Raw genomic sequence first — 27,307 nt, forward strand, 5'->3', positions numbered from 1 at the left:
ATTTCATTCCTGAACGATCTGGTTCTAAATTTTAGACTATGGTCCCTAATATCAGTTCCCCTTAGTATCTTGAAAGCTTCAATCAAATCACCCCTTAACCTTCTAAATTCCATGGAATAATCTCTCCTGTAGGTTAACCCTTGGAGTCTACGTTTCATTCTGATAAAGCTAGGCTGCACTCCCTCCGAGGCTAATATATCCTTCCTAAGGTGTGGTTCCCAGAACTGCACACAGTACTCCAGGTGTGGTCTAACCAGGGCTTTGTCTAGCTGAAGCATGTCTTCTACTCCTTGTATTTTAGTCCTTTAGTTCTAAAGGCCAGAATTCCATTATTTTTGATTATTTTCTGTACCTCTTCATGATATTTTAATGATCTGTGTACCTGGACCCCCAAGTCACTTTGGATTGCCACTATTTCTAGCTTTTCACCATTTAGAAACTACCCTGTTCTATCTTTTTGAGCCCAAAGTAGATGATGTCACATTTGCCTACATTGCTACAGTTTTGCCTATTCCCTTTACCTATTAATACCTCTTTATAATTTTTTTTACACTTCCATCTATGCTGCTTACAATACCGTCTATCTTTTCAGGAAGTTTATGTTTTAACTGTTAATCTTCTGTACCTATGGTTTCATGGTTAGCAGTTATAACTTGCAGCAAAAAACTTAGCATATACCAAGAATGTCAAGTGTACATGTAAAAACAACAAATTTAAAACATCTAGATTTGTAATCACTGTTTTAATCTCGGTACCCGGTCCACTCTTACATTTCTATTCTTCTCCATTTTCCTTACCAGGTGTTCAGTTACAACCATCCGAATGGGTTCAGATGCATTGGAGTGGTGAATCTGCCACACTGACTCTTACTCACCTAAACAAAGAGGATGAAGGATTGTACACTATTCGTGTGTTGACAAAATCTGGCTATGAACTGCATAGTGCATATGTGTTTGTAAGAGGTATGTTTACAAATAAACATGGCAGCCCACCTGTCATGTGAGATCCCAGACAGTATCTGGCAGCAGGCTATCCCACCATAGGATTCATCAAGTTCAGCCCAATCCTATGCTCACTCAGCTCCACATTATACACTTACCAGTAGGAATCACTAAATAATGAGAAGCTGTTTTCTGCCATGCAGCCGCCAACTCCACCCTACTAGGGGCACTGAGAGCAATTGCAGCATTTCTGCTACCACCATGGATGCAACAACAAACTCAACACAGAGTAGTGATTATAGCTGGTGTCCTTCTAGTTTGGGAGGGAGCAGTGCCATAATATGTGTGCATTTAAGCATTGAACAGGCTTTAGGTATTCGCTAAACCTGTTGCTGCATGGAACTGTTAATGCACAAAGGAATCCAATCTGCCTGTAAATACTGCAACCTTTGAGAGAGAAATGCCTCGGACACTGTCAGATGAACTGGTCATCAGCTACTTGGGCTATGACATGCCAGCTCTGACTTATCTTTTGGGAGAGCAGCAGAGAGGAGCGGACCTGTGGGAAGAACATGGAATGGGGAGCCGATAAGTAAAGCCCAAGCATCGCAGCCGACAGCACTTACCTTCCGGGAGGGCAGGGGAGAGGAGTCCAGGTGCACCGGAGTTTGAAAACAAAGTGAACAGTGACATCACAGGAAAGCTGCAAAGTGATTAGTTGGTGAGTAACTGCTGTTAGGGAGGCTCAGTAAATAGCTGGGCTAGTACATTAGTGTCAGGGTGCGTGCATAACTAGCTGGGTTATAGCATCTCAACAACTGACAGACTAAAAAAGAATAAAAATTAAGTATTAATAATAAGGAACAAGTGAGTAGCTGGTGAGTATTTTTTTGAGTAAGGTTTGTTTTAACTAGCGAACTGTATTGATTATTAGTGGGATTTATCATTACTAGTAAGGTTTTATTAATAATTCTATGGTGTTGTAGTATTGGTAAGGTTTTTTTTAGTAGTAGCAAAGGATCAACTAATAAATAAAGGAATGGCAGGGTTGCTTCAACCTCGAGAGTGCACCTCGTGTGCTATGTGGGAGCTCCAGGATGCTTCCCGAAACCTGGAGAACCATTTGTGCAGGAAGTGTCGTCAATTGCGGCAGCTTGAGCTCCAGGTTTTGGAACTTGAGCGGCACTGCAGTGCATTCATGAAGATGAGAGCTACGTGGATATAGATGTGGTCTAAGCACTTACAGAACAGTGGTAGAATCGGGCAGAGTCAGCATGGATTTACAAAACGGAAATCATGCTTGACAAATCTACGATAATTCTTCGAGGATGTAACTAGTAGAGTTGATGAGGGGGAGCCAGTGGATGTGGTTTATTTGGACTTTCAAAAGGCTTTCGACAAAGTCCCACATAGGAGATTAGCGTGTAAAATTAAAGCGCATGGGATTGAGTGTATTGCGATGGATAGAAAATTGGTTGGCAGTGAGGAAACAAAAAATAGGGATAAATGGGTCTTTTTCCGAATGGCAGGCTGTGACTAGTGGGGTACTGCAGGGATCTGTGCTAGAGCTGCAGCTATTCACAATATATATTAATGATTTAGATGAGGGAACTAAATTAATATTTCCAAATTTGCAGATGACACAAAACTGGGTGGGAGGGTGAGTTGTGAGGAGGATGTAGAGAGACTTTAGGGTGATTTGGACAAGTTGAGTGAGTGGGCTAATGCATGGCAGATGCAGTATAATGTGGATAAATGTGAGGTTATCCACTTTGGTAGCAAAAACAGGAAGGCAGATTATTATCTGAACGGCTATAAACTGAGAGAGGGGTTTATGCAGCGAGACCTGGGTGTTCTCATATACCAGTCGCTGAAGGTAAGCATGCAGGTGCAACAGGCGGTAAAAAAGGCAAATGGTATGTTGGTTTTCATAGTGAGAGGATTCGAGTACAGGAGCAAGGATGTCTTGCTGCAATTATACAGGGCCTTGGTGAGGTCACACCTGGAATATTGTGTGCAGTTTTGGTCTCCTTATCTGAGGGAGGATGTTCTTGCTGCAGAGGGAGTGCAGCAAAGGTTTACCAGACTGATTCCTGGGATGGCGGGTCTCACGTATGAGGAGAGATTGAGTCGGTTAGGATTATATTCGCTGGAGGGGGATCTCATAGAAACCTATAAAATTCTAACAGGACTTTACAGGGTAGATGCAGGAAGGATGTTCCCAATGGTGGGGGAGTCCAGAGCCAGGGGTCATAGTCTGAGGATACGGGGTAAACCTTTCAGGACTGAGATACGGAGAAATTTCTTCACCCAGAGAGTGGTGAGCCTGTGGAATTAACTACCACAGAAAGCAGTTGAGGCCAAAACATTGTATGTTTTCAAGAAGGAGTTAGATAAAGCTCTTGGGTCTAAAGGGATCAAAGGGTATGGGGAAAAAGCGGGAACAGTTACTGAGTTGGATGATCAGCCATGATCATAATGAATGGCGGAGCAGGCTCGAAGGGCCGAATGGCCTACTCCTGCTCCTATTTTCTATGTTTCTATGTCACCCCACAGCTTAAGAGTGTGCAGGGGGAAAGGGAATGGGTGACCACCAAGCGTTCAAAAAGGATCAGGCAGGTAGTGCAGGGGACCCTTGAGTGCATCTCACTCTCCAACAGGTATTCAGTTCTGATGCTTCACCTGCAGAGTGCAGCCATAGCCAAGTCCATGGCACCACGGGTGGCTCAGCTGCATGGGGGGTACAGGGAAGACTGGAAAAGCCATAGTGATAGGTGATTCAATATTCAGGGGAACAGACAGGCGTTTCTTTGGCCGCAGACATGAATCCAGGATGGTGTGTTACCTCCCTGGTGCCAAGGTCAAGGATGTCACTGAGTGGCTGCAGAGCATCCTGAAGGGGGAATGTGAACAGCCAGCAGTCGTGGTCCACATCGCAACCAACGACATAGGGAGAAAGAGGGATGTGGTCCTGCTGTCAGAATGTAGCGAGCTAGGTAAGAAATTAGCAAGAAGCACCTCAAAAGTAGTATCTCTGGATTACTCCCAGTGCCACACAAAAGTGAGTATAGAAATAGAAGGATAAGACAGATGAATGCGTAGCTGGAAAGATGGTGTAGGAGCGAGAGCTTTAGATTCCTGGGATATTGGGACTGGCTGTGGAGGAGATGGGACCTGTACAGGCTGAACGGGTTGTTCCTGAACAGTGCCAGGACTGAGTTCCTTGCGGGACGTTTTGCTAGTGCTGTTGGGGAGGGTTTAAAATAGTTTGGCAGGGAATGGGGATCTAAGGGTAGACTCAGTTGGGACAAAATCAGAAACGAAAATGGATCAGTCTGGAAGACAGAGGAAACAAAGTTTAGAAAATTAAAAAAAAGAGTTTGGCCGTGCTCAAGAGTATCTATTTCAATGCAAGGAGTGTAGCAAATAAAGCAGATGAGCTGAAGGCGCAGATAGACACGTGGCAGTATGATATCATAGATATTACAGAAACATGGCTTCAGGAGTGACAGGAATGGCAGCTCAACATTCCTGGTTGCAGGGTTTTCAGACACGATGGGGGAGGGGTGGATAAGAAAGGAAGGGGAGTGGCAATTTTGGTCAAAGAAACTATTAGAGCTGTGAGGAGGGATGATATGTTGGAAGGTTCATCAAATGAGGCCTTATGGATTGAGCTAAGGAACAAAAAAGGGCAATCTCACTGCTGGGAGTGTACTATAGACCCCCAAACAATCAAAGGGAGATACAAGAGCAGATATGTAGGCAAATTTCTGAGAAGTGGAAAAACAATAGGGCAGTAATAGTAGGGGATTTTAACTACCCCAATATTAACTGGGATAGTTTTAGTGGGAAAGGAATTGAGGGAGCAGAATTCTTGAGGTGCATTCTGGCGAACTTTTTTGCCCAGTATGTAGCAAGTCCAACAAGAAAGGGTGCAGTTTTAGACTTAGTTTTAGGAAATAAAGATGGGCAGGTGGAAGGAGTGGTAGTGGAAGAGCATTTTGGCAGTAGTGACCATAATTATGGAAAAGGACAGAGATCTGAATTGGGGCAAGGCCACTTATACTAAACTGAATAGTGATTTAGCAAAAGTGGACTGGAAACAGCTACTTGAAGGTAAATCAGTGTCAGAACAGTGGGAGGCATTCAAATGCGAGTAAACATGTTCAGGGTAAACATGTTCCCACAAAGATAAAGGGTGAGATGGCCAAATCTAGAGCCCCGTGGATGTCAAGGAGCTTACAGGGTAAGATAAGGCAGAAAAGGAAAGCTTATGTCCAACACCAAGAATACTACAGAAAGCCAAGTATATAGAAAGTGGAGCGGTGAAATCAAAAAGCAAATTAAGAAAGCAAAGAGAGGCCATGAAAGAATATTGGTAAGCAAAATCAAGGTGAACCCAAAGATGTTTTATCAATACATTAAGAGTAAGGGGATAACTAAGGAAAGAGTAGGGCCCATAAAGGACCAAAAAAGTAACCTTTGTGTTGGGGTGGAAGATGTTGGTATGATTCTTAATGAATTTTTTGCATCTGTCTTCACAAAAGAGGGGGACGATGCAGATATTGTAGTTAAGAAGGAGGAGTGTGAAGTATTGGATGTGATAAACATAGGAAGAGAGGAAGTATTAGTGGGATTAGCATCCTTGAAAGTTGATAAATCACCAGGGCCAGATGAAATGTACCCTATGCTGTTAAAAGAAACAAGAGAGGAAATAGCAGAAGGCTTGACCATCATTTTCCAGTCCTCACTAGATGCAGGTGTTGTGCTGGAGGATTGGAGGACTGCTAACGTTGTACTTCTGTTTAAAAAGGGAGCAAGGTATAGACTGAATAATCACAGGCCAGTCAGTCTAACCTTAGTAGTGAGCAAATTATTGGAATCTATTCTCAGAGACAGGATAAACTGTCAGTTGGAAAGGCACAGGTTAATCAAAGATAGCCAGCATGGATTTGTTAAGGGAAGATCTTGTTTGACTAACGTGATCGAATTTTTTGAAGAGGTAACAAGGAAGATAGATGAGGATAGTGCAATTGATGTAGTCTACATGGATTTTAGTGAGGCTTTTGACAAGGTCCCACATAGCAGACTCGTTAAAAAAATAAAATCCTATGGGATCCAGGGAAGTGCAGCAAGGTGGATACAAAATCAGCTCAGTGGCAGGAAACAAAGGATAATTGTTGACGTGTTTTTGCGACTGGAGGACTGTTTCCAGTAGCATTCCACAGGGCTCAGTACTGGGTCCCCTGCTTTTTGTGGTACATATTAATGATTTGGATGTAAATGTAGGGGGCATGATCAAGAAGTTTGCAGACAACACAAAGATTGGCCTTGTGGTAGACAGCGAGGAGGTTAGCTGTAGGCTGCCGGAAGATATTGATGGTCTGGTCAGATGGGCAGAAAAGTGGCAAATGGAATTCAACCTGGAGAAGTGTGAGGTGATGCATTTGGGGAGGTCAAACAAGGCAAAGGAATACACGATTAATGGGAAAATACTGAGAAGTGTAGAGGAAGTGAGGGACCTTAGGGTGAATGTCCACAGATCCCTGAAGGTAGCAGGACAGGTTGATAAGGTGGTTAAGAAGGCATATGGAATCCTTTCCTTTATTAGACAAGGTATCAAATACAAGAGCAGGGAGGTTATGTTGGAACTGTATAACTCATTGGTTAGGCCACAACTTGAGCACTGTGTGCAGATCTGGTCACCTCATTACAGAAAAGATGTAATTGCACTAGAGAGAGTACAGAGGAGATTTATGAGGATGTTCCCAGGACTGGAAAAATGCAGCTATGAGGAAAGATTGGACACGCTGGGGTTGTTCTCCTTAGAACAGAAAAGGCTGAGAGGAGATCTGATTGAAATGTACAAAATGTTGTGGGGCCTGGATAAAGTGGAGGTGAAGGGTCTATTCACCTTAGCAAAAAGGTCAGTGACTAGGAGGCAAACATTTAAAGTGATTGGGAGAAAAGTTAAAGGAGAGATGAGGAAAAACATTTTCACCCAGAGGGTGGTGGGGGTCTGGAACTCACTGCCTGAAAGGGTAGTTGAGGCAGAAACCCTCAACTCATTCAAAAAGAGTCTTGATATGCACCTCAAGTGCCGTAATCTGCAAGGCTACAGACCAAATGCTGGAAGGTGGGATTAGAATGGGTGGATTGTTTTTCGGCTGGCTCAGACATGATGAGCCAAGTGGCCTCTTTCTGTGCCTTAAACTTTCTATGTTTCTATGTTTCTGCCTCAGGCCAGGTAGGGCTGAATTTAATGTGGCTGGTGAAAGTGGGAATGGTGGCATGGGGGGATGGAGAATTGCGTTGGTACCGTCCGCCTGGAAATCCAGCATCCTGATATGGGTTCTGGATTAAGTCAGAGGCGAGAAAGCACCTAGACTAAGCACCATTCTCATTTAAATTGCTCAGCTGATCATTGTAATGAATTTGCATCGAATCCACCTGAATTTAATTGCAGCCTTGTGAATTAGTGGACGGCGTGCGGCATTCACGTACCTTCGGATTTACAGTCTTTAAGAGCTGGCGGCACCGAGGGAAGAGGATTCAGTGCCATGATAGGGAGGCAGCCATGAACAGTGCTGCATAGGGCAAGAGGGGGTTGCAGAGGACATTGTCAGACTGTGTTGCTGTGTGCTCTGCAATGGGGGTTGGGGTCTCTGACAGGGGCTCCAGGTCTCAGGGTCTCTGATAGGGGGTTCTGGGTCCCAATTGCTCTGCGAGGCGGAGTTGCGGGGTGGGTGGGTATGTTGTGGCCAGGTCATGTTTGGTCACCGTACTGCTGGATGAGAGGGTTGGCTATCATCCACTGAGCGCCATCAGGGAGTCCGCTGGGAGAAGTGTCAAAAGCTCACTCGGCAGGACAGGGTCCTTTCTGCATCAACAGCGATCCGCAGGCCCACTGTTCACCTGACATGGGTCTCATACATCTTATCTTTTTGGACCCCTGTGGCATAATGCAGCATCTCCGATAGAAGGGGGTCAAAAGGCAGCAGCGCCTGCCCATGAAGCTCCACAATGAGAGCAACAGCATGTAGTCTGTTGCTTCTTTTCCATTTGTGTTCCCTGAGTCACACCCAGCTGCAAACTGTAATAGTGCCCATGGAAGATCATATGTTAATGAGGGCTGTGGTGACATTGGCATTCCACTAAGGGGGAAGGGGGAAGTCAGCAGCTCACAATTAACACATAATGGAATAACGACCTTTCCACAATGATCATTAATTATGTGAACAAAAGAACTTTATGTGAAGCATCATATGTCAGATATCAAACACCTGTGAACCCCCAAATGCGTCTAGGTACTTTTCTTTATACATTTACGGGTGCTCCTACGAGTTGCAAACCCAGCCTCAGCAGCTGGGCTGGAAGGAGGCTGCTGATCATGCTGCCCCTTGGCCTGTAATGACTTTGGCGGCCGCCCTCTGGCTGCCTGAGACCTGGAGGGTCCCAGCTGCCTGAGTGTTTCCTGCACTGGTGCAGATCTCTCTTCAGGCGTCGCGGATGCTGGAGCTGGGCTCACTGGCGGAGGAGCTGAGGAGCTGGTGTTCCCACTCAGAGCTCCCTCAGGGGAGCCCCCATCTGTGGAGGTCAGCCTCTTTCCTCCTTTTCAAGGCTCATTTCAAACTCCCTGCTCACCAGAGAAGGATGAGGAGCAGAGACGACTCCAGGCACCTTGTCCTTCTCTCGCCTTGCTACTGCTGCCTTGAGCTCATGGTCAAGATGATGGTGTGCAGGTCTGCGTGCATTTGTGGGATCTGGCTCTCCATGACAGTTGCCAACCTCTCGATGGAGGAAGCCATGCGCTTACATGCCTGAGACATGGCAGCACTCATGGCAGGGATGGACTGCTCTATCATTTGCTCATGGCTGCGCAATGCATATGGCATATCCACCAGGTGTTGCCTTACCCCTCTCTGCAACTCCAAATTGCCCTGTGCTGTCAACACCAGAGGCTCGTCATCAGCCTGGGACTCAGCATGGGCCTGGCCACCCACAGTCCTCAACACCAGAGGCATTGGCTGTCTCAGCTTCAGCCAGTTGCTCGGGCATGTGTGCAGTGCTCTCACCAGCTTGTGACTCTGATTCTACAGCCAAACGCAAACCCACGAAGGTGAAAGTATCTGCACTGGTGGAAGGTGCAGGAGAGTAATGAGATGGTGCTTCCTCTGCCTGCTGATCCTCCTCAGCAGTGGAATCTTGCCCTCTTCCACTGGTGTGTCCTGTGGATGAGAACCTGCATGAGAGAACACCAAGCTGTGGGTTAGGATTAGCAGATCTCATCATGCCAACCATGTGTCATGGGGGTCTCCGGAAGTGAACTGTATGTCAATGAAAGTGAATCCTCACTGTCTTGCGTGGAGACTCCAGTCTGACCATTCGCTCTGTGTTCCTGCCAGCTCTAGGCCCTCCTCCTAAGCCGTAGAGAGAGGCCTGATGTCTGGCATCCCTCTGCCAGTCTGTGATGTCTCCCTGCTGTTATAGATCATCTTGTCCTGCAAGTGGAAAGATGGAGAGAGTCAGACCTCACAGAGTGATCAACATGATAGTTCTGGTAGCGTCAGCCCCTCGTCCCCTACTGGGCCTCCCGATGGAGCTCATCCTCCCTTCAGCTCTCAGAGGAGTCAGTGGAGTTAAACTGTTAAAGAGGGTGGCCTGTGGCCGAGATGCAGCCATGCATCTGTCAGGATGAAGTGATGCCCATGCTTTTGTGTTGCCTCCCTCCCCATGTCCCGCTTCATCCTGCGTAGGCACATGAAATCCCTAAAAAGAAGAGGTAAGGAGCAATCACCTTGGCAGAATGCAGGAGGTTGTTAACCCACTTGCAGCACTGTACCCAGGTCCAGGGGGGTGACCCCACAACCACTAACCTCTTCAGCAATCTCCGTCCAGGTTGATTGGTCAGGCGGGAGGACCTTTTATTGCCATCGCTGAGGAAGAGAACCTCCCACCTTTCCTTTGCAGCCTGGAGGAGAATCTCGAGGGAGGCATCGCTAAACCTTGGGTCCATCCGGTGACTTCCTTCTGCATTGGTCGCTGTAGGCTCAGGTACAGGTTGACTATCAGCCAGCAGAAGGGATCCTGGGGCAGCAAACACTCTTTTACAGCAGGCAGGCATGAATGCCGGGCTGGCAGGTTTTTAAATATGACGGCAGCACCTGCTCCGGGGTCATTAGACGCGTATTCGTCATCTTGCCTCTCACCCACCCTCCCCACTCGCTGCGTGATTGGGGGAGCCCCAGATCTTCAGTATATAAAATGGCTGCCCACCACGTCATCACGGTGGGGCAGCCATCCAAGTGATAATCGGGAACGGCGTCCATTTCAGGTCCCACCAAATTCAGCCCAGAGAGTGCACAATATCCTCTATTTGAATTTGTTGAACTGCTAAGTCCCTTTTAGATGACACTGGCCCAGATGCTTGTTATATTGCTACTACATCTCTCAGGAATGAGAGAAGCCATTTCTAGGTGGGAAGTGGTTAATTGATGTGGCCAATGTAATCAGAAAGCTTGTATATCATTTACAGATACCGATGCAGAGGTTGCAGGTGCCCCAGGAGCTCCTTTAGATGTCAATTGCTTAGATGCCAATAAGGATTATGTAATTGTAACCTGGAAACAACCAGCAGTTGATGGTGGAAGCTCCATCCTTGGTTATTTTGTTGACCGGTGAGTGGTAAAAGAAATTAATGACAGATATTTCTCACTATATTTAATTTACAGATGCTGTTAGACCAATGTGTTTTGTTGAATGATAATTTTCTTTAAGCCACTGACTGGAGATCTGAATTTATATATATTTCTTAAAGACATTTAAAAAAAAACTGCTAACAGGATGATTTTGCTGGCAGCTTAAGATGATCATCGAGTTTGCAACAGTGTATATTACAATGCAAAGACTGTGAGGAGGGAGACGAAATGGCATTTCATAGCAAGAACCAAGACCCAGGAAGTTTAAAGGAACTGTTGGTTCTCTTTCTTTTAGCAAGAAGAAGAAATACTGCAAACTGCTATGTTTGAATGACTGAGTGACTGTCATGTGACAAACCCCACCCCATCTGTGATTTTAAGCTGGCGTTTTCTCTGCAGCAGAGGAGAAGCTAATGGACTCTGGCATGTGCAGACACTAAGTAGGGGTCCGTCTCTCCTTCCCTCCATTCCAGCTTGAAAGCTTTCAAATCCTGCTTGTTAACTGACCACCTTTGCATACTCCGGCGACAATCAGAAATCCCGTTGGAGGAAATCGTCCACATCGTTATCTCCAAGAGACTCACCAAACCAGGCATCTACCTCTTCAATCTAAAAGCCTCAGTACCACTGAATTCAGCTAAAAGCCAGCTGAATCACCAACCTCCACAGACTGTATACCTTTTTTATGGACTCTAACTCAACCAATTTACCTTTCCCCATTCTGCAACCTATTTTTTAAAATTTGTTTTTGTTTGATGTGGGCATCTCTGGATAGGGCATTTATTGCCCATCCCTAATTGCCCTTGAATAGGGTGGCTTTCAAAGGACATTTTTGAGAGTCAATGACATCTCGGTGAGTTTAGAGTCACATATAGGCCAGATCAGATAGGGACAGCAGATTTAATTCCCTAAAGTAGCTTAGTGAACCAGATGGGTTTTTACAACAATTGACAATAGTTTCATGTCATTTTTTTAATTCCAGATTTATTAATTGAATTCAAATTTCACCATCTGCCATGGTGGGATTCAAACCCATGTCCCCAGAGCATTAGCCTCAGCTCTGGAGTAAGAGTCCAGTGACATTACCCGTATACCACTGCCTATCCATGTGTGTATGTAAACCTCTAGTGTATGTGTGTGAGAGTGAAAGTTGGCGTGTTTTTTAAAATTAGTTTATTAGTTTGGTTTAGGTACAATAAAGTTAACCTCTTTCTTTGTTAGCTCAAGAAAACCTGTCCGATTGGTTCTTGTTATGATCATAGCAAGTAAGTAATCAAACACCTACTGAATTGGCCACTTATTTCCGCTTTAAGAAAGAATTAAACATTTTGTGGTCAAACAAGGAGAGGGAAAAGAGGGAAGCCCTTCGACCCCTCCTCACTTGACCGTAACAGATGCAGTGCATTCCAATTGAATAACACAGTAATTCTGTAAAGGTGGATTATTTTACATTAATTTTTAGTTTCTTCCCTCCTCCCCTAATAACTTTGATTCTTGTCAGAGTAAAGTTCCCTCGATGCCAGCATCCCGCCACTACCCTAACCTTATGTTTGAATGTTGGCAGACTCAGTGGAGTGGTGGAAGTGTGTTTTATACACCCCCAGTTTGTCCTGTAATAGCTTCAGACTACTCATTTGGTGGGCAAATGCTCAGAATCCTGCATTTTCATTCCATTCAGAACTTTTCATACAAAATGACAGTACGCAGGCAGCCAATTGCACTACATGGGGTGTGTAGAATGTAGCAGGATATGTTGTGCTACATGAACTCACTTACTCTAATAGTGAACAGAGAAAGTGTAAACATTTAAATTTATGTTTATAATATCCTAGTAGATCTGTCATGACATGGCTCAGAGTGAGTTGGAGAATATGATCACTCTCGAACCTGTTGTTATTGTCTTTGTGTTGCTATTTCCCTCTCTGTCCCTCCTCTTCTGTTTCTATTTCTCTCCTGTCTTCTGAGAATGTAAGACCAAACAAATTAGAAGCAGAAGTAGGCTATTCAGCCCTTCGAGCTTGCACTGCCATTCAATGCAATCATGGCTAATCTACCCCATTCTCCTGCATTATCCCCATATCCTTAATTCTCTTAGTATCAAAAATTCTTATCAATCTCTTTCTTGGATTTATTCAATGACTGAGCATCTACAGCCGCCTGGGGTAGAGAATTCCAAAGACCCACAACCCCTTGAGTGAAGGAATTTCTCCTCATCTCAGTCCTAAATGGCCGACCTATTATTCTGAGACAATGTCACCGAGTCCTAGACTCACCAGACAGGAGAAACATCCTCCCATCAAGCCCCTTTCGAATTTTATAGGTTTTAATGAGATCACCTCTCATTCACATAAATTCCAAGCAATATAAGCTCAGTCTACTCAATCTCTCCTCATAGGACAATCCCCTCATTCTTGGAATCAGTCGAGTGAACCTTCATTGCACTCCCTCGAAGGCTCGTATATTCTCCCTTAGGTAAGGAGAAAAAAACTGTACACAGAACTCCAGGTGCGGTCTCGCCAAGGCCCTGTACAATTGTAGCAAACTTTCTTCATTCTCATCCTCCAATCCCTCAGTAATAAAGGCAAACATGACATTTGCTTTCCTAATTCCTCCCATACCTGCATATTAACTTCCTGTGATTCATGTACAATTACACCCAGGTCCCTCTGAATACCAACATTTCCCAGTCTCCCAGCTTTCCAGAGGCAATCTCATTGAAACATACAAGGTGATGAAGGTAGATAGGGTAGACACTGAGAGATTGTTTCTGCTGGTCTGGGAATCTAAAACACAGAGGCACAGTCTCAAGACAAGGGGCCGATCATTTAGGACTGAGATGAGGAGAAATTACTCAAAGGGTTGTGAATCTTCGGAATTCTCTACCTCAGGCGGTTGTGGTTGCTCCATCGTTGAATACACTTAGGACTGGGATAGACAGATTTTTGATCTCTCAGGGAATCAATGGTTATGATGAGCGGGCGTGAAAGTGAAGTTGAAGCCTAAGATCAGCCACAATTGTATTGAATGGCAGAACAGGCTCGACAGGCCATATGATCTACTCCTGCTCCTATTTCATGTGTTCTTGTGTTCTTTCACTATTTAAATATATATTCTGCTTTTCTATTTTTTCCTCCAAAGTGAATAACTTCACACTTCCCCCCATTTTATTCCATCTGCCATGTTCTTATCCACTTATTTAGCCTGTCTATATTTCTTTGCAGCATCTTTGTGTCCTCCTCACAGCTTACTTTTCCACCTAACTTTGCATCATCAGCAAACTTGGATACATTACATTCAGTCCCCTCATCTAAGTCATTGATACAACACATCTGCTTCTCTCCTTTCAGCTTTTTTTTCTGTCATACCTTACTGCTCTCTGTCTTATTCTACTATCCTGGAAGGTAGCAGATGTCAGGGTGATGTAGCAGAGAAAAGAGTCATTAATGGCTACAGGTTGCATTTGGGATGGAAGTTCTGTAAATGATAAAATATGTAGAAATTTCAGTTATTAAGAAAAAGTGGCAATAAAAATAATTTTGGAGAGCATTTTGAACAATTTGCTGGTGCCAGTGGCTGGATTATGCAATCATGGGATAATGTCCTCTCACCATAAAAGCACCTTTTAACCGTGAAAATTCCTATCATAGCACCACCAGCAGGAGTAACAGCAGGTATTTAAAATGATTTTTTATTAATGAAATGCACATCCCACCTACCAAATTTAATACATGATAGCTTTGCAGCTAATTCCAAAGTTTCAGTTCTGAGAGTTTTGAGGACCAGTTTGTGGTGAGTAGAAAATCACACTTGTGCAAGGTTGCATCTCAGGTGAACTGCTAAATAATACTCCTTTTCCTTCATTCTTGTTATAATGTGCTAACATGGGTTTTTCTGGTCAGTGATAGGACTGTGCCACTTCAGTTTCAATTCTCTACCTCTTGCTAGCAGTGGCCAGATTTTGCCCCAGCAGCAGAACCTTCCAAAATTACCCTTTAATGTCTCAGCTTCCACATGAAAATGTGCACTTGAGTGATGTACCAAAGAGCTACCATACGTTATCAATTACCTTCAGGAGAGAGGACCAAAGAGGAAAAAATCTGCAAGTAGCACTGAAAAAGTGTGTTTAGATAGTATTTAAATGTACTTACTTGTAATGCACAACAGTAATCTATAATATTTTTGTACAGAAGTGATGCCAGAATAGTATGTGACTTGCTCGAAGAGATTTTCTGTTTGTTCCAACAAGCAACTCAATTTCCTTTCTTACAGATGTGAAGTAGGAACCACTCATTGGGTTCAGTGTAATGACACTCCAGTGAAGTTTGCCCGCTTCCCTGTCACTGGGTTGGTTGAAGGTCGTTCCTACGTCTTCCGTGTGCGTGCTGTCAATAATGTTGGAATTAGCAGATCATCTCGTGTATCTGAGTCTATTGCAGCCTTGGATCCTTCTGATATGGCAAGGCTGAAAGGTATGCCTCTTTTCATTTCTATGACTGCTTACTCGGAGAGAGGAAATCTTAAAGAGTGGTAATGTCCCTTGTTTCTTGTCTTAAATATAAAATCACAAAAACATGCAAATATTGTGTCGATCAATTCTAGTTGAATTTTCATAGAGCTGTGCAGGGAGAGTCAAGGTACAAGGAAGGGTTAGGTGGCTAATCTTAATCTCAGCACGAGGAGGTGCAATGGGTCAACACCCATTTTCTCCACAGTGATGTGCATAAGGGGTGCTTCACTTGGTCAGGCTCATTTCCATCTCTATGTGGGGAGGAAGTGAATGCTCCAACCAGTTCTGACCTGAAATGGAAATTAGGGCCCTGGCCACATTTTGATGCCATTACTTCCCCAATAATGCCAATTAAGGCAAGTTAAAATCAGCCACTGAGGAACTGTTGTAAGTCGTAACTTTCTACCCATGACACATTATGAGAAGTAAGGAGACACTCAAAGCTCCAATTAAAGACTAACATCTTTATTAAGTTTAGTCGGAATACCAGTTAACAAATCAATTCACCAGTTAGCAATGCAATACATCTGTTAGTCACAAATAGGTTACAAGAGGTTATTCCCATGATTACGCAGTGTACGGTCACTTCCTGTTGATCGTACTCTTCAGCAACTAACCAAATTGCATGGCTGTAGCCCTGAAAACTCCTTACAATGATCTTTATACCTTGCTTTCCAAGATAGTCATGGATGTTTCATTGACAGGATCATACTGTCCTATCAAAATCCCCCTTAAGCTACAATTGTCCAATGATATTTTGAATTCTTTGTTTAAATGATAGGGTTAAATCTCACCTTGATATGTTCCATGTTTTTAAAAACTTTTCCCAGTATAACTTGCTTGTGGAATCAGCTGCTCTGCATTTCAAAAGACAAACTCTGACATAATCAATGTTGGCTCGTACCACTTTCTCGCAGCTTTCAAAACACTCTGCACCACTTAAGTCAGCTGAATTAGCATTTTTAAAAATATGTTCAGCCATGCCTATCTATTATCTCTATGACTGGGTTTTACAATCCTCTCAGAACAGACATTGTGACTCCATGTTCTTTGTATGTTTCTATGTTTCTATATATCCAGTTTCATTTCTTATCAGACGTATCAAAACATGAAGTTTCACTAAGGTTCTAACATTGCATCAAAGCAAAACACAGCTTTGAAATAAGGCTGTTTATTATTTCAACCCTATTTATGCCTCTTGGGCCTCTTACTAAACATTCCATGTCTTCAGAAGTATTGTTTTTCATCACAGACCAATGATCTTGTTCATCTGTAAAAAAAAAGCAGTCTGCAGCTCTTCACAGCTTACTTTCATTCAAAAAGCCTTTTGGCCTTCGCAATGCATGCTGATAAGGTTTGTTCAGTTTCTGTACACCTACCTACAGCAAACAGCATTCTGTATTTCATTTAAACTGTCAATGTGCCTGAGTTAGATCACCTCGCAAGTCTCAATAAGTTTCAAGTAAAATAATATTACCATTCCTTACACTGTCCTAAACTCCTACTCTCTATTTCTTCTCTTCTGAACAGTTTTCAATCCAATTTCCTACTCTTCCTCTAATTCCTCAGTCCTTAATCTTATCCAATAGTTGCCAGCGTGAACCCTTGCCATAGGCTTTCTGAAAGTCCATATACACCACGTCCACTGCATTTCTTCCAGCCACCGTAACTGTCACCTCCTCAAAGAAATGCAGAGTCTTGTTATTGAAAAGTACAACTAAAGGTTTTGGATTTTTTTTAAATTCTATCAAGCTGGTATGTGCATTTTCCCAAGTTTTGTTTAAATCTTCTGCCCTATCTTTTTCTATGCACTAAAAATGTTTTGAAAATTCTTCGTGTTTTGTTCAAAACAGTGCTTTATCTTTTTGTATTTTTTAATTATCAGGAATGCCATTAGCCCCATGGACGGGTCAGATTATTGTAACAGAAGAAGAACCAGCAGGTAAAGAATACATCTTTTTCTAAGTGTATTAATCTGCTGATATCAAACTCAACCTGTCACAATTTGGAATCAATCAAAACGTTTTTTCTCCCTAACATGTATTTTCCACTTTTTTCTCAGCAAGTTTTATTAAACTTGCAAGAATGGATATTATCAGTCATAATTGGGGGAGTTTTTAACTTTTGGGCAGCTGAGTAGTAGAGGCAGCCAGCTACCCATTCCAGCGACAAAGAGACCAGTGCCATTTTGAGGCCCGGGCCTCATTTAACTAGAATCGGCAAGCTGTGGGTGCCAAATCGGTGCAGCTGCCGAATTCAGGCCAGTGCAATGTTGGCTAGCATTGTGGTAAAACCTGGGGAAGGTTGTGATTATAAGAATGGGTGCCAGCAGCCTACATTATTTTTGCTGGGTCCGAAGGAGCATTCCTGCATCTGGCATTGCTAAGGAAGAGGAAAGGAGGTTTCTAAAAAGTGAAGGCTCAATTTGACAAAGTCGGCCAATTGCATTCAATTATCTTAGTGAAAGCAGCAATTATAAAAATGTAAAAGTTTAATTAAGTTTTTAAAAAATCTTTATGCAATACCAAATAGAAGTAATTTTCAAACCTCCCTCCCCCTTTACCCCAACATGGGATAGCTCAGCTATGCCGTAAATGGGCCAAGTATCTGCCTTCCATATGTAAACAACATGGAGCCCAGGAAATTGGCCAGGGTCATGGGTACAGGCAAGGTGTGAGTTGAAGTCCTGCATTCCAAAGCTCCACTGTAGGCAAACACAGACATTTAGATCTGAGTGTCTATAAGCATTTTGAGCCGAGCAGCATCAGAGCCTGGCCTGCACCCAATGTCCACACATGTGAATCTTCAGCAGGGTTCCCCACATGATGATCAGGAGGGGGATCTCTGGACGATTTTTCACCTCTAAAGTAAAAGGTTGTTGTCCCACTCCTATCACAACAGAGGGCGTAGTGCCTGGACAACCGACAGAACTTACTGTGACTGAAGCCACCAAGAATTATGTTGTTCTCAGCTGGAAACCTCCTGGTCAACGCGGCCATGAAGGAATCATGTATTATGTAGAAAAGGTAAGTACCTCAAGATGCATGTGGAAAAAAGTAATGTACGTCCCAAAATCAGTTTAAACATGCATGGGTAAAATTCTGCTGTGCAATATTAGTGTAGGAACATTGTATTACTTTTGCATGAGATTCCTCTGCCTGTGATTTTTACAAAGGAATTCGGCCATTTAGGAAAACCCAGTCAAATTTTACTGATGCAAAATTTAGATGTAGCTGTGCAGGTGTGCACCACTATTCTCTCAGTGTCTTTGATGCACTGAATCGATACTTTTTCTAAAATTACTTTATAGATAGTATTAACATGAAGGGGGTATGGTGTTATCCATACCAAACCAATTTTCAACCTCTGTTTTTATGTTGATAAAAACTATGGTCAAATATATAACCTTCCAAATCGGATGTATTACTACAACTTTTTTGCAGCATCAAAGGGCATCTCTCTGAAATATTGGCAATTAATTTTATAATTGTTTACAGATAAGTGACATGTTAAACGGTGTATCAGATATTGTGTTACTTGTGCATGACATCATCATTGTGACATAACACTCGGCTCTTCAGGCTTTTTAATCCTTCTACAAACAAAAACGTTAATTCTTCTGATGGGGTCACCATTTCCCTCCCCACCCACTGACCCAAAGCAGGCAACCCAGTGGCGGTGCAAATGCTGCTAGGAGTCTGCCAATACATGTAAGTGAGTCTGATCCCAGCAGATTCACCAGTGTCAGTGCTCACAAGGGAGAACAACCCTAAGTGAATCATCAACTGGTTTGAACTTTTATTTACAATAAAATTGGCTGACTAGTTAATTTCTGAATCAAAAGCACTCTGCTTCCCAATAAGTAGCTAATTTGACGATTGTGAATTTGTCTTACTCATGAACTTTTATGCTAATTTTCCCTTTTTTTTGCTTGTTTGCATTAGTGTGTTGCAGGCACTGAGGACTGGCAGAGAGTTAACCCAGAGATCCCCGTGAAGTCTCCACGCTTTGCGTTGTTTGATCTTGCTGAGGGCAAATCATACCGTTTCCGTGTCCGCTCTGCTAACTCTGCTGGCATTGGTGAGCCTTCTGAGGCAACAGAATTTACTGAAGTAACAGACAAACTTGGTAAGTATAAACTACACATGTACATTGACTCACCTGTCCTGCCTGCCTCCCTGCCATATTACCTTACAATAATTGTTGCCAGGATGTCACCATTATTTGATCAGAATTGCATACAGTACTCCAGGTGGAGGTTGGATCAGTGCTTTGGACTTCTCTAATTATCACTTCCTGTGATTTATCCTCTATCTCACCAAGTGTACACCCTAAGTCTTGTTTGCATTTTTCAACTGCTACTGCACACTGTACTAAAAGTGTTGCATATGTCGCCAAACCTTCTCAAGATACAGAATAATGGGATTGGACCTGAGAGATAAGAAGCTTACATTTTTTCCCACAAATTCTGAAGGATGAAACTTTAAAGTATTTTATTCTCGAGTATTCCTTTAACTAAAATATAAAAAAAAATACAGTTGACAATTATTTTCAATAAATAGTCAATCGTAGAGACTATAAGGCCTTTGAGATGAGTTGAAATAACCATGTTGGTTTCAGGACTTTCTGAATTTTTGCCTTTTTTCTTCTAGATGTTCCAAAAGCTCCTAATCATGTTGTGCCTTCAAGGAACACAGACACTTCAATAGTTGTCACTTGGGAAGAGTCAAAAGATGCGAAAGAGTTGGTGGGATACTACATTGAAGCAAGCATCAGTGGATCTGGAAAATGGGAACCGTGCAACAACAAACCAGTAAAAGGAAAAAGGTCGTGATCAAGGCTATTAGAGAGTTATACTAAAATAATGCAGGGGAAGGGATAAAGTAGAAAGTGAACAGGATGGAGGGAGAATGAGTATGCTTGAAGAGAGTGCTTGATGCAGAATTTGTCAGTAGGCATTTAAATAGTCTTGCTGCACTTTAAACCTGGCAGTGGCACCATAGAGTTGCTGATGCCATTATTGCCTAATTGGTGCTTGTGTGTGAATTAAAGAGAGAAAGAACACTAAGACATATATGAGAATGAGGTACCTATTTGCTTTCCATAGACGTATTATTTCGTCTACTGCTCTTCATATCTGAAGACTTCAATGTAGAGGTCATGCCATGCTGGAAATGGAGAAAATGTCTATTATAGCACTGAACACTTTCTACTTGTCTTGCTGACTGGTTCTGTAGAATGTGCCTTGTCTGCTTGATATTTTTCTCATATTCCATTTGATTTTCTTATATTTTGCAAGAATAGGTGGGAAATCATCAGACCACAATCGAACATGTGCAACGCATTCAACTAGTCAAATAGAGATTGAAACCACATTGGTATCAGCTGACAGGGTCAGGCAGTTTGAGATTGCTACCTGACTATTCCAAAGCTGTGACCCCCAATAAAATGAATCGAATTGCATATAAGCCCTCAACATCAGTGACATGGCTTCAGGGAAAGGAAACATAAAATTGAGTGTTTTTATTTGGGCAGCAAATTAGAAGTTTTTTTTTAAGTGCCGTTTTTTTCGAGCAAACCGGTGAAATAATTTGAACAGCAAGTACTCCACCTACCTTTTCCTTTCCTTGTAAACCTTCAAGAGATGAAATCTTACTTTTTTTTTGTTATGATGGGATTTAATAAAATAATGACCCCCTCTCCCCTGCACCTCCCCCCCAACCCACCAATTTAGGCTGCAGCACAAACACAATAGGAACCTGCTCGATCTGGATTCCACCCCAAATCCCAAGGCCTTACTCCGGTCAACTTTGCCGTCATATTCCAATCCATGAATTTCAGCCCATTATTTTAGAAGGATTAACATCTTTGCTAAAGACAAAAGAATTTCGTACAAAAGCATCAACATGTTCACAGTAGGGTTGCCAACCCTACCCTATTGTTCTGGAGTCTCCAGGAATAGAAGGTTAATCTCTTCTACACTGCTGCAAGCAAGCTGGGAGAAAATCCAGAAGTAGAGTTTGTGACGCGCCATCGTGCATCATGCCTGTGGTTTGTACATGTGGGAAGTCCCATGTGACAGCTTCAAATCCCAGCATTGTACTCTTCCTACTGCAAGTGTCATGAAGGAGAACTCACAAAAGGCTGCGCTCAGCTGCGCAGAACGTTCAACATAGGTTACAAAATTTAACCAGACAAGAGATGTGACGGATTTACAAAAAACATGTTAAGCCACAACTGGGCATAATCCTAAATATGCACAAACATGTGGAAGTAACTGGGCACACTGCAAGATGCCCGCTTGTAAAATCTGGCCTGATAACATTTGCAAACTGTGGGCAAATGTCACATGATCAAACCTTCAGGAATACATCCAATCAGAGTTGGTAACCTTTGTTAATAAGCTACTATCACATAGTTTTGTTACACTTTAAGTTTGTAATACTTGTTATAATTTCATCCATACAGAAAAATGGGAAAAACATTGAAAATCACATTATTTTTAATATAGTTATCCGTTGAATGAAAACACATAGGTATACCAGGTACTTGTATCCAAATATAATGTAAGAAATGTTCATTGAAATATGAATAAACAACTGCTGTGGCATATCAATTAAATTAATTGATGTTGGAAATGAAGTATTTTGTTTTGTAGGTTTATTTGTCACGGGCTACAAACTGGACAGTTATACAAGTTCCGAGTCAGGGCTGTCAATGCAGCCGGACTTAGTCAATTCTCACATGAGTCTGAGGCACTGGAAGCCAAAGCTGCTTTAGGTAGGCTATAACACTTAAATTGTTGTAATATGAAGCACTCATTTTTGAAAGTGCATTTGTCTATTTTTGAAAATATAGTTACTTATTTTTGAAAATACATTTATGGATTTTTGTAGTGCTTTCATGTTTGAAAATTCATCTATTTATTTTTTAAAGTATATTTATTTCTGGAAATGCAATAATTTATTTTTGGAAGTGCATTTATTGATTTTTTGAGTTTGCTCTTTAATTAATGACACACTGTTTTCACAGCCATCTATAATCACTTTCCCCTCCATGATGCCATAAGTCGTTGTTCTGATCATGCACTGTGCCTGTATCACATGGAAAGCGTATTCTTTTTCATTGAGCCGATCCATTAGCCACTGTATGAAATCTCACATGAGCCTGCTTCACAGTCATATGTTCCAAAGCTTACCTGAACCATGGATTACCAATCTTGCTCCAGCATAACGTAATGTATCCCATAAAACACCACCATGTGCATATTCGGCCCATACATAAAATCATCTAACTTCTTTTCCGATCTGCATTTACTACATTTTTGCTTGTTGCCTGTTTAACAACACAAAAGGACATTTAATGCCTGTTTCCATGACTGCTGATGCCTGCTTTAACAAACTGTTTTGTCTCATGTAAGCAAACGTTGTATGAGCTGTGTAAGTGTGTGAAATTCCTACCCTGCAAAATTCTGCATTTATGAAAAACTAATCTATGCACTTCTTACTCATTATCATTTAGCATTTTTATGTTAGGATTAAATAAATCAATTAAAGTGTTAATAAATTTAAAGAAGATATATTTAATTAATAATGAATATTGCCGCTCTTTAACCCAGTTCAAGCTCAAATCAACAATTAATTTACTGCACAACTTGTGGGGTCTATGTTGGGTATTAGATACAACAGTATAATTGTGAAGATCAGATTGCATAGTATTAGTGTAATAAATCCAACTATTTAATAAGCCAAAATAAATTTATGAAGCAACTTATTTTCTTCATTGGCCAAATATTTTATAATACTAATAGATCTGCTATGGCAATGCTCAAGAATCATTTCAGTGTATGGAATTCCATACATATTACCTGTACTGAGTTGGTGTTGCTGATTTATTTTTCATTTAGAGCTTGCAGTTATAGTCTCAAGGACATTATCTGTCAGGGCAGGTGTTAGACTAGGAATATTTAGGGGTGAGCTTCAGAGCTGAGAAGCTAAGGTCAGGCAGGTTTTACTGGTGCTACTTGTGGAGCACTTTGTGCTTTGTAGATTAAAAATATCTGAGAGTTTGGGAGATTTCACTATTGGTGTGTTCCTCTGTTCATCTCAAGAGATTTAGGGCCCACTAGAAGAGCTGCTCGTGAGTGTGTAACTCGTTTTCTTTCTATGTTTTCCTCTCTGTTCTCCATCTTTTCTCTCTGTCTCTCTCTCTCTGTTATTTTTCACTTGTATCTCTTACTGTTACTTTCTCTGTGGGTGAAATTGATCTTCGGTTTGTCGTGAATCGGGAGCCATTTTATATGGCATCTGATTTTCTTTCCCACTGATGTCAATGGAAAAGGAAGTCAAACTTGGTAGAAAATGGGCTGCCAATTCACTGAGTGCTACTGTTTTTCTGGCCAACACCAATCTGTTTCTAGCTCACTTTTTGTGCATGGCCACATCTCATTTTTTTCTTCATTAATCTATCACTGTGCCTTTGGTTATTCTCCACTCTCTTTTTATTTCTTTTACTTGTGTCTTTGTTACTCTGATTCTTTCTTGCTGAGTTTATCTATTTGTTACTTCCTGTGTCTCTAAACAGTAACCTTTTCTTTGTGTGCTAATCTCACTGTTTTTGTCTCATCATACCAAGTGCTTTCTCTTGTTATTCCAGTGATATCGGTGAACTGCTCTCTTTTGCTTTCACTGAGCTGCAAATTGCTGCCTTTTCCTCTGATAATGATCACAATGGGATCTGCTTGAGGGAACAAGCAAGAGAGTGCAGCACTGTTGGTGTCAGGGTTTTGAGGAGAGCAATGAAAAGAAGCAAGAAGGAGAGCATGGAGCATCAGAGAAAGGACTGGAGGGTGGGGAAGGATGGAAGCATTAGTATGAGCATGCCTTTGGCCTTTTGTCAGGTTATGTTCCTGTGAAGTGCATTGTGATGTTTTCCTACATTAAAGGAGCATTTTAAATGCAAGTTGTTGCTGCCACTGCACTTATTTTTTTCAAGTTGCCCAAAGGATGTTAGGCAATGGCGTGCACGGGTGTGGTGAATGTGGTAGTGTTTACTAAGTGGAAGGGGTGTACCTATAGTCCAGGCTGTTGATTTTGTTTGGGGAGTAGGAGAAGGCGCCGAGCGGTGGTATTGGGTGGTTTATGGGTAAGCTTGCAACTTATTTTTGTCACTTATTGTTTTGGTAATTATGTGATGAAGTTTATTTTTACAGGTTTATAATGGGGTGGGTGAGAAGGTATGTTGATGGAAGCATCTTAGAGAATTGTTAGAGAAGTGCAATTGGGCCGAGGTCCTCTTGGAGAGAGTAATGTTCTGTTCAATAAGATTGGTGAAGAATGAAAGTGAAAAATAGAATAGAAAGGAGAAAACACAGTCATTTGTCCAATGAGCAAAAAATAAATTGAAATGCTTTTCATGATGGATGCTCAAGTCGTAAGATTAACTGGAGCCATGATATTTACTGTAGACACAAACCTTTTCGTTATATGGATAGAAAGATGTGTTATACAGGTTCACACATTTGTCAAAATGTTTGTTGAAAACTTCAAAACATTATTAGACGTACCAAAAACAAATAATATCCACATGTCAGTACAAAACCGTTGTTTACATAAAGTTTTATACTTTTACTTTTGAATGTGTGATGCTATGCATTAGAGGTCAGAGCATTGTATTCCTGTCTATTATAGGAATAGATGCAACTGATTCATTGTTTTGAGCTTTGCTTGTTGCCTTGTTAAATGTTGAGCAAAACTTCTTGTTCTTTGTATAACGTGTTTGTCTTCATTTCTTCATCCTTGAAAAATGAAGTATATCTTTTTGCATAAATAGAGCTGTTTATCAATGCCTGATTAATTACTTTATTTAACTCTAGGAGGAGGAGTGCCTCATGGTGTGTTTCCTGAACAAAGTGGTAACACTGATGGACTAACAGAAAGCTGTGCACGCTGGGATGGCAAGCATGAGGCATCTCAGCCCGCACGCGACACTTTACTAAGTTGTGATGCTGTACTTAACAGGCACCTGCTACCCACTGGCTATGATAATTTGCCATGTGTAGAACCAGGTACACCAAAGGAAGTTAATGCAGAACGGACAAGCAAGTCTAATCTCAGAAGTCCAAAGGTACAAGACATGCACGAGAAGGGCCCAAAGGTACAAGACAAACATGAGGACAGTCCAAAGGTACAAGATAAGCATGAGAAGGGCCCAAACGTACAAGACAAACATGAGGAGAGTCCAAAGGTACAAGATAAGCATGAGGAGGGCCCAAAGGTACAAGACAAACATGAGGAGGGTCCAAAGGTACAAGATAAGCATGAGGAGGGCCCAAAGGTACATGACAAACATGAGGAGGGTCCAAAGATACAAGATAAGCATGAGAAGGGCCCAAAGGTAGAAGATGTGCACAAGAAGGGTTCTAAGGTACAAGATAAACATGAGAAGGGCCCTAAAGAACGAGATATGCACGAGAAGAATAACCTAGGTGAGAAATCAGGGAAACAGTATCAAAGTTAAACACAAAAATTGAATCATATTCTGAGAAGAACTGATCTGCTCTCAGTGAATGTGATTGATCCAATGCTTATTTGTTAAGGAGGTTTGATGAATGATAACAAAAAGCGATATACTTTTTATCATCTCTTATATCAGAGGGAGTCTCCAACTGCTTTACAAAGGGCAAGAAGCACATTGAGCGGGAGATGGGAGTACATTGCAGGCAGAACTAAATCATGGCTTAAGAAATAAATGTTTAGGAGATTTTGGAAGGAAGAGGGAGAGGCATGTCAGTAAATTGTTCTTGGAGAGCATTTCAAGAAGCAAGGGCATAATGGCAGAAAAATTACACTCAGGTGGTCAATTGGACCATTTGTAGTAACCAAAATTCAGAGGTGAGGGGCTATGGGCGAAATATACAGCTGGAGAAAACCATGAAAAAATGTGAAAATGAGACAAGGACTTTGACATTCAGGCTTGTGGGAAGAATGGGGGGTGGGGCGGGGTTGCAGGGTGCAGTGCAGCTTAGGAAAGAAAGGAGTGAAATCATAATGTGCTCATAGCTCTTTCGTTGTGAATGACCTTTGTGTATATCGATTACATACTCAGTCTCATGAGTTAACAATAGACCAATTAAACCAGAAAGACAGTTGAACAGGTTATCTTTTTCACTTTGTGCTAATAGGCAATTACTGCCATTCATGAAACAAAGCAGTTGTCACCCTTGTCAGTAAGCTATTACTATTTCTCATGGTATTACTTTCAGAATTCCATTGAAAGCAAAGCTATGTAAAATATGCTACATAGAGTATTTTGGAACTTCAGAGGGTAAGAACCATTTAATATGCAATGATAATCATTTTTATTTGTTCACTGAATGTGAGCAACATTAGCAAAGCAGTATTTATTGTCTGTGCCTAGTTGCTGTGTGAGAATAAAGTCAGCCACATAATGTATGACATAACAAGTATGTTAACAGTAAGGAGGACTGTAAAAAACTAAAGGAAGATGTTGACTGGTTAGTAGAATGGGTAAACAGGCAACAATTGTACAATTTAGTGTGAGGTTACTTTGAGATTTAAAAAAAACAAGAAATGGGAATGCATACTTAATACATAGACACTGAAGGATGTGGATGAACAGATAGTTCCTTCTAAGTGTGAGTGCAAATGGGATAAAGCCATAGGAAAAGGTAATCAAATTTTGAGTTTTATAGATAAGGGAATGACACACAAGAGTAACAAAGGAATGATGATTTTTCTTACAAGCATTAGTTGGGCCACAGATAAAGCACAGTGTGTGGTTTTAGGCATCCATTATAGAAAGCGAAAATTCACCCCATTCTTTTCAATTATGACAGAAACTGTTGCTTTCTAATCATTGAAAGAATAAACACTAATTACATGTACCTTTTAACCTAATGATATTGACTAGTATGGTCCACTTCCAGGAAGACAGTTTCTATAATTACTCAGCACATGTCAATGAAGAAATATAAGGCTACTTCATTCTACATTTGATTACGGGTCTGAATCCTGATCATTGCTGAAATTACAGACTAAAGAACCATACATGTGATAAGTTTTAGCCGTGCCAGCCACACAGGTTCAGCTTTTCATCTTAGGGACAAATTCAAATTCTGTTTGCATTATCTTTTGATAACC

The 27,307-nt window shown here is 41.8% G+C and overlaps 1 protein-coding gene across 1 annotated transcript in view; it reads left to right on the forward strand.

Moving 5' to 3' along the window:
- Positions 1-27,307, forward strand: part of myom1b (myomesin 1b) — a 223,288-nt gene that overhangs the window by 69,656 nt on the left and 126,325 nt on the right. The window contains exons 10-18 of the mRNA XM_068030846.1: positions 801-962; positions 10,477-10,618; positions 14,909-15,108; positions 17,032-17,088; positions 18,048-18,172; positions 19,091-19,274; positions 19,799-19,973; positions 21,805-21,926; positions 25,021-25,038. Of these exons, the coding sequence (XP_067886947.1) occupies positions 801-962; positions 10,477-10,618; positions 14,909-15,108; positions 17,032-17,088; positions 18,048-18,172; positions 19,091-19,274; positions 19,799-19,973; positions 21,805-21,926; positions 25,021-25,038 (1,185 nt within the window). The remainder of the gene's footprint in view (positions 1-800; positions 963-10,476; positions 10,619-14,908; positions 15,109-17,031; positions 17,089-18,047; positions 18,173-19,090; positions 19,275-19,798; positions 19,974-21,804; positions 21,927-25,020; positions 25,039-27,307) is intronic.

This window comes from Heterodontus francisci, chromosome 5, assembly GCF_036365525.1.
Source record: "Heterodontus francisci isolate sHetFra1 chromosome 5, sHetFra1.hap1, whole genome shotgun sequence".
In the NCBI taxonomy this organism is placed as follows: domain Eukaryota; kingdom Metazoa; phylum Chordata; class Chondrichthyes; order Heterodontiformes; family Heterodontidae; genus Heterodontus; species Heterodontus francisci.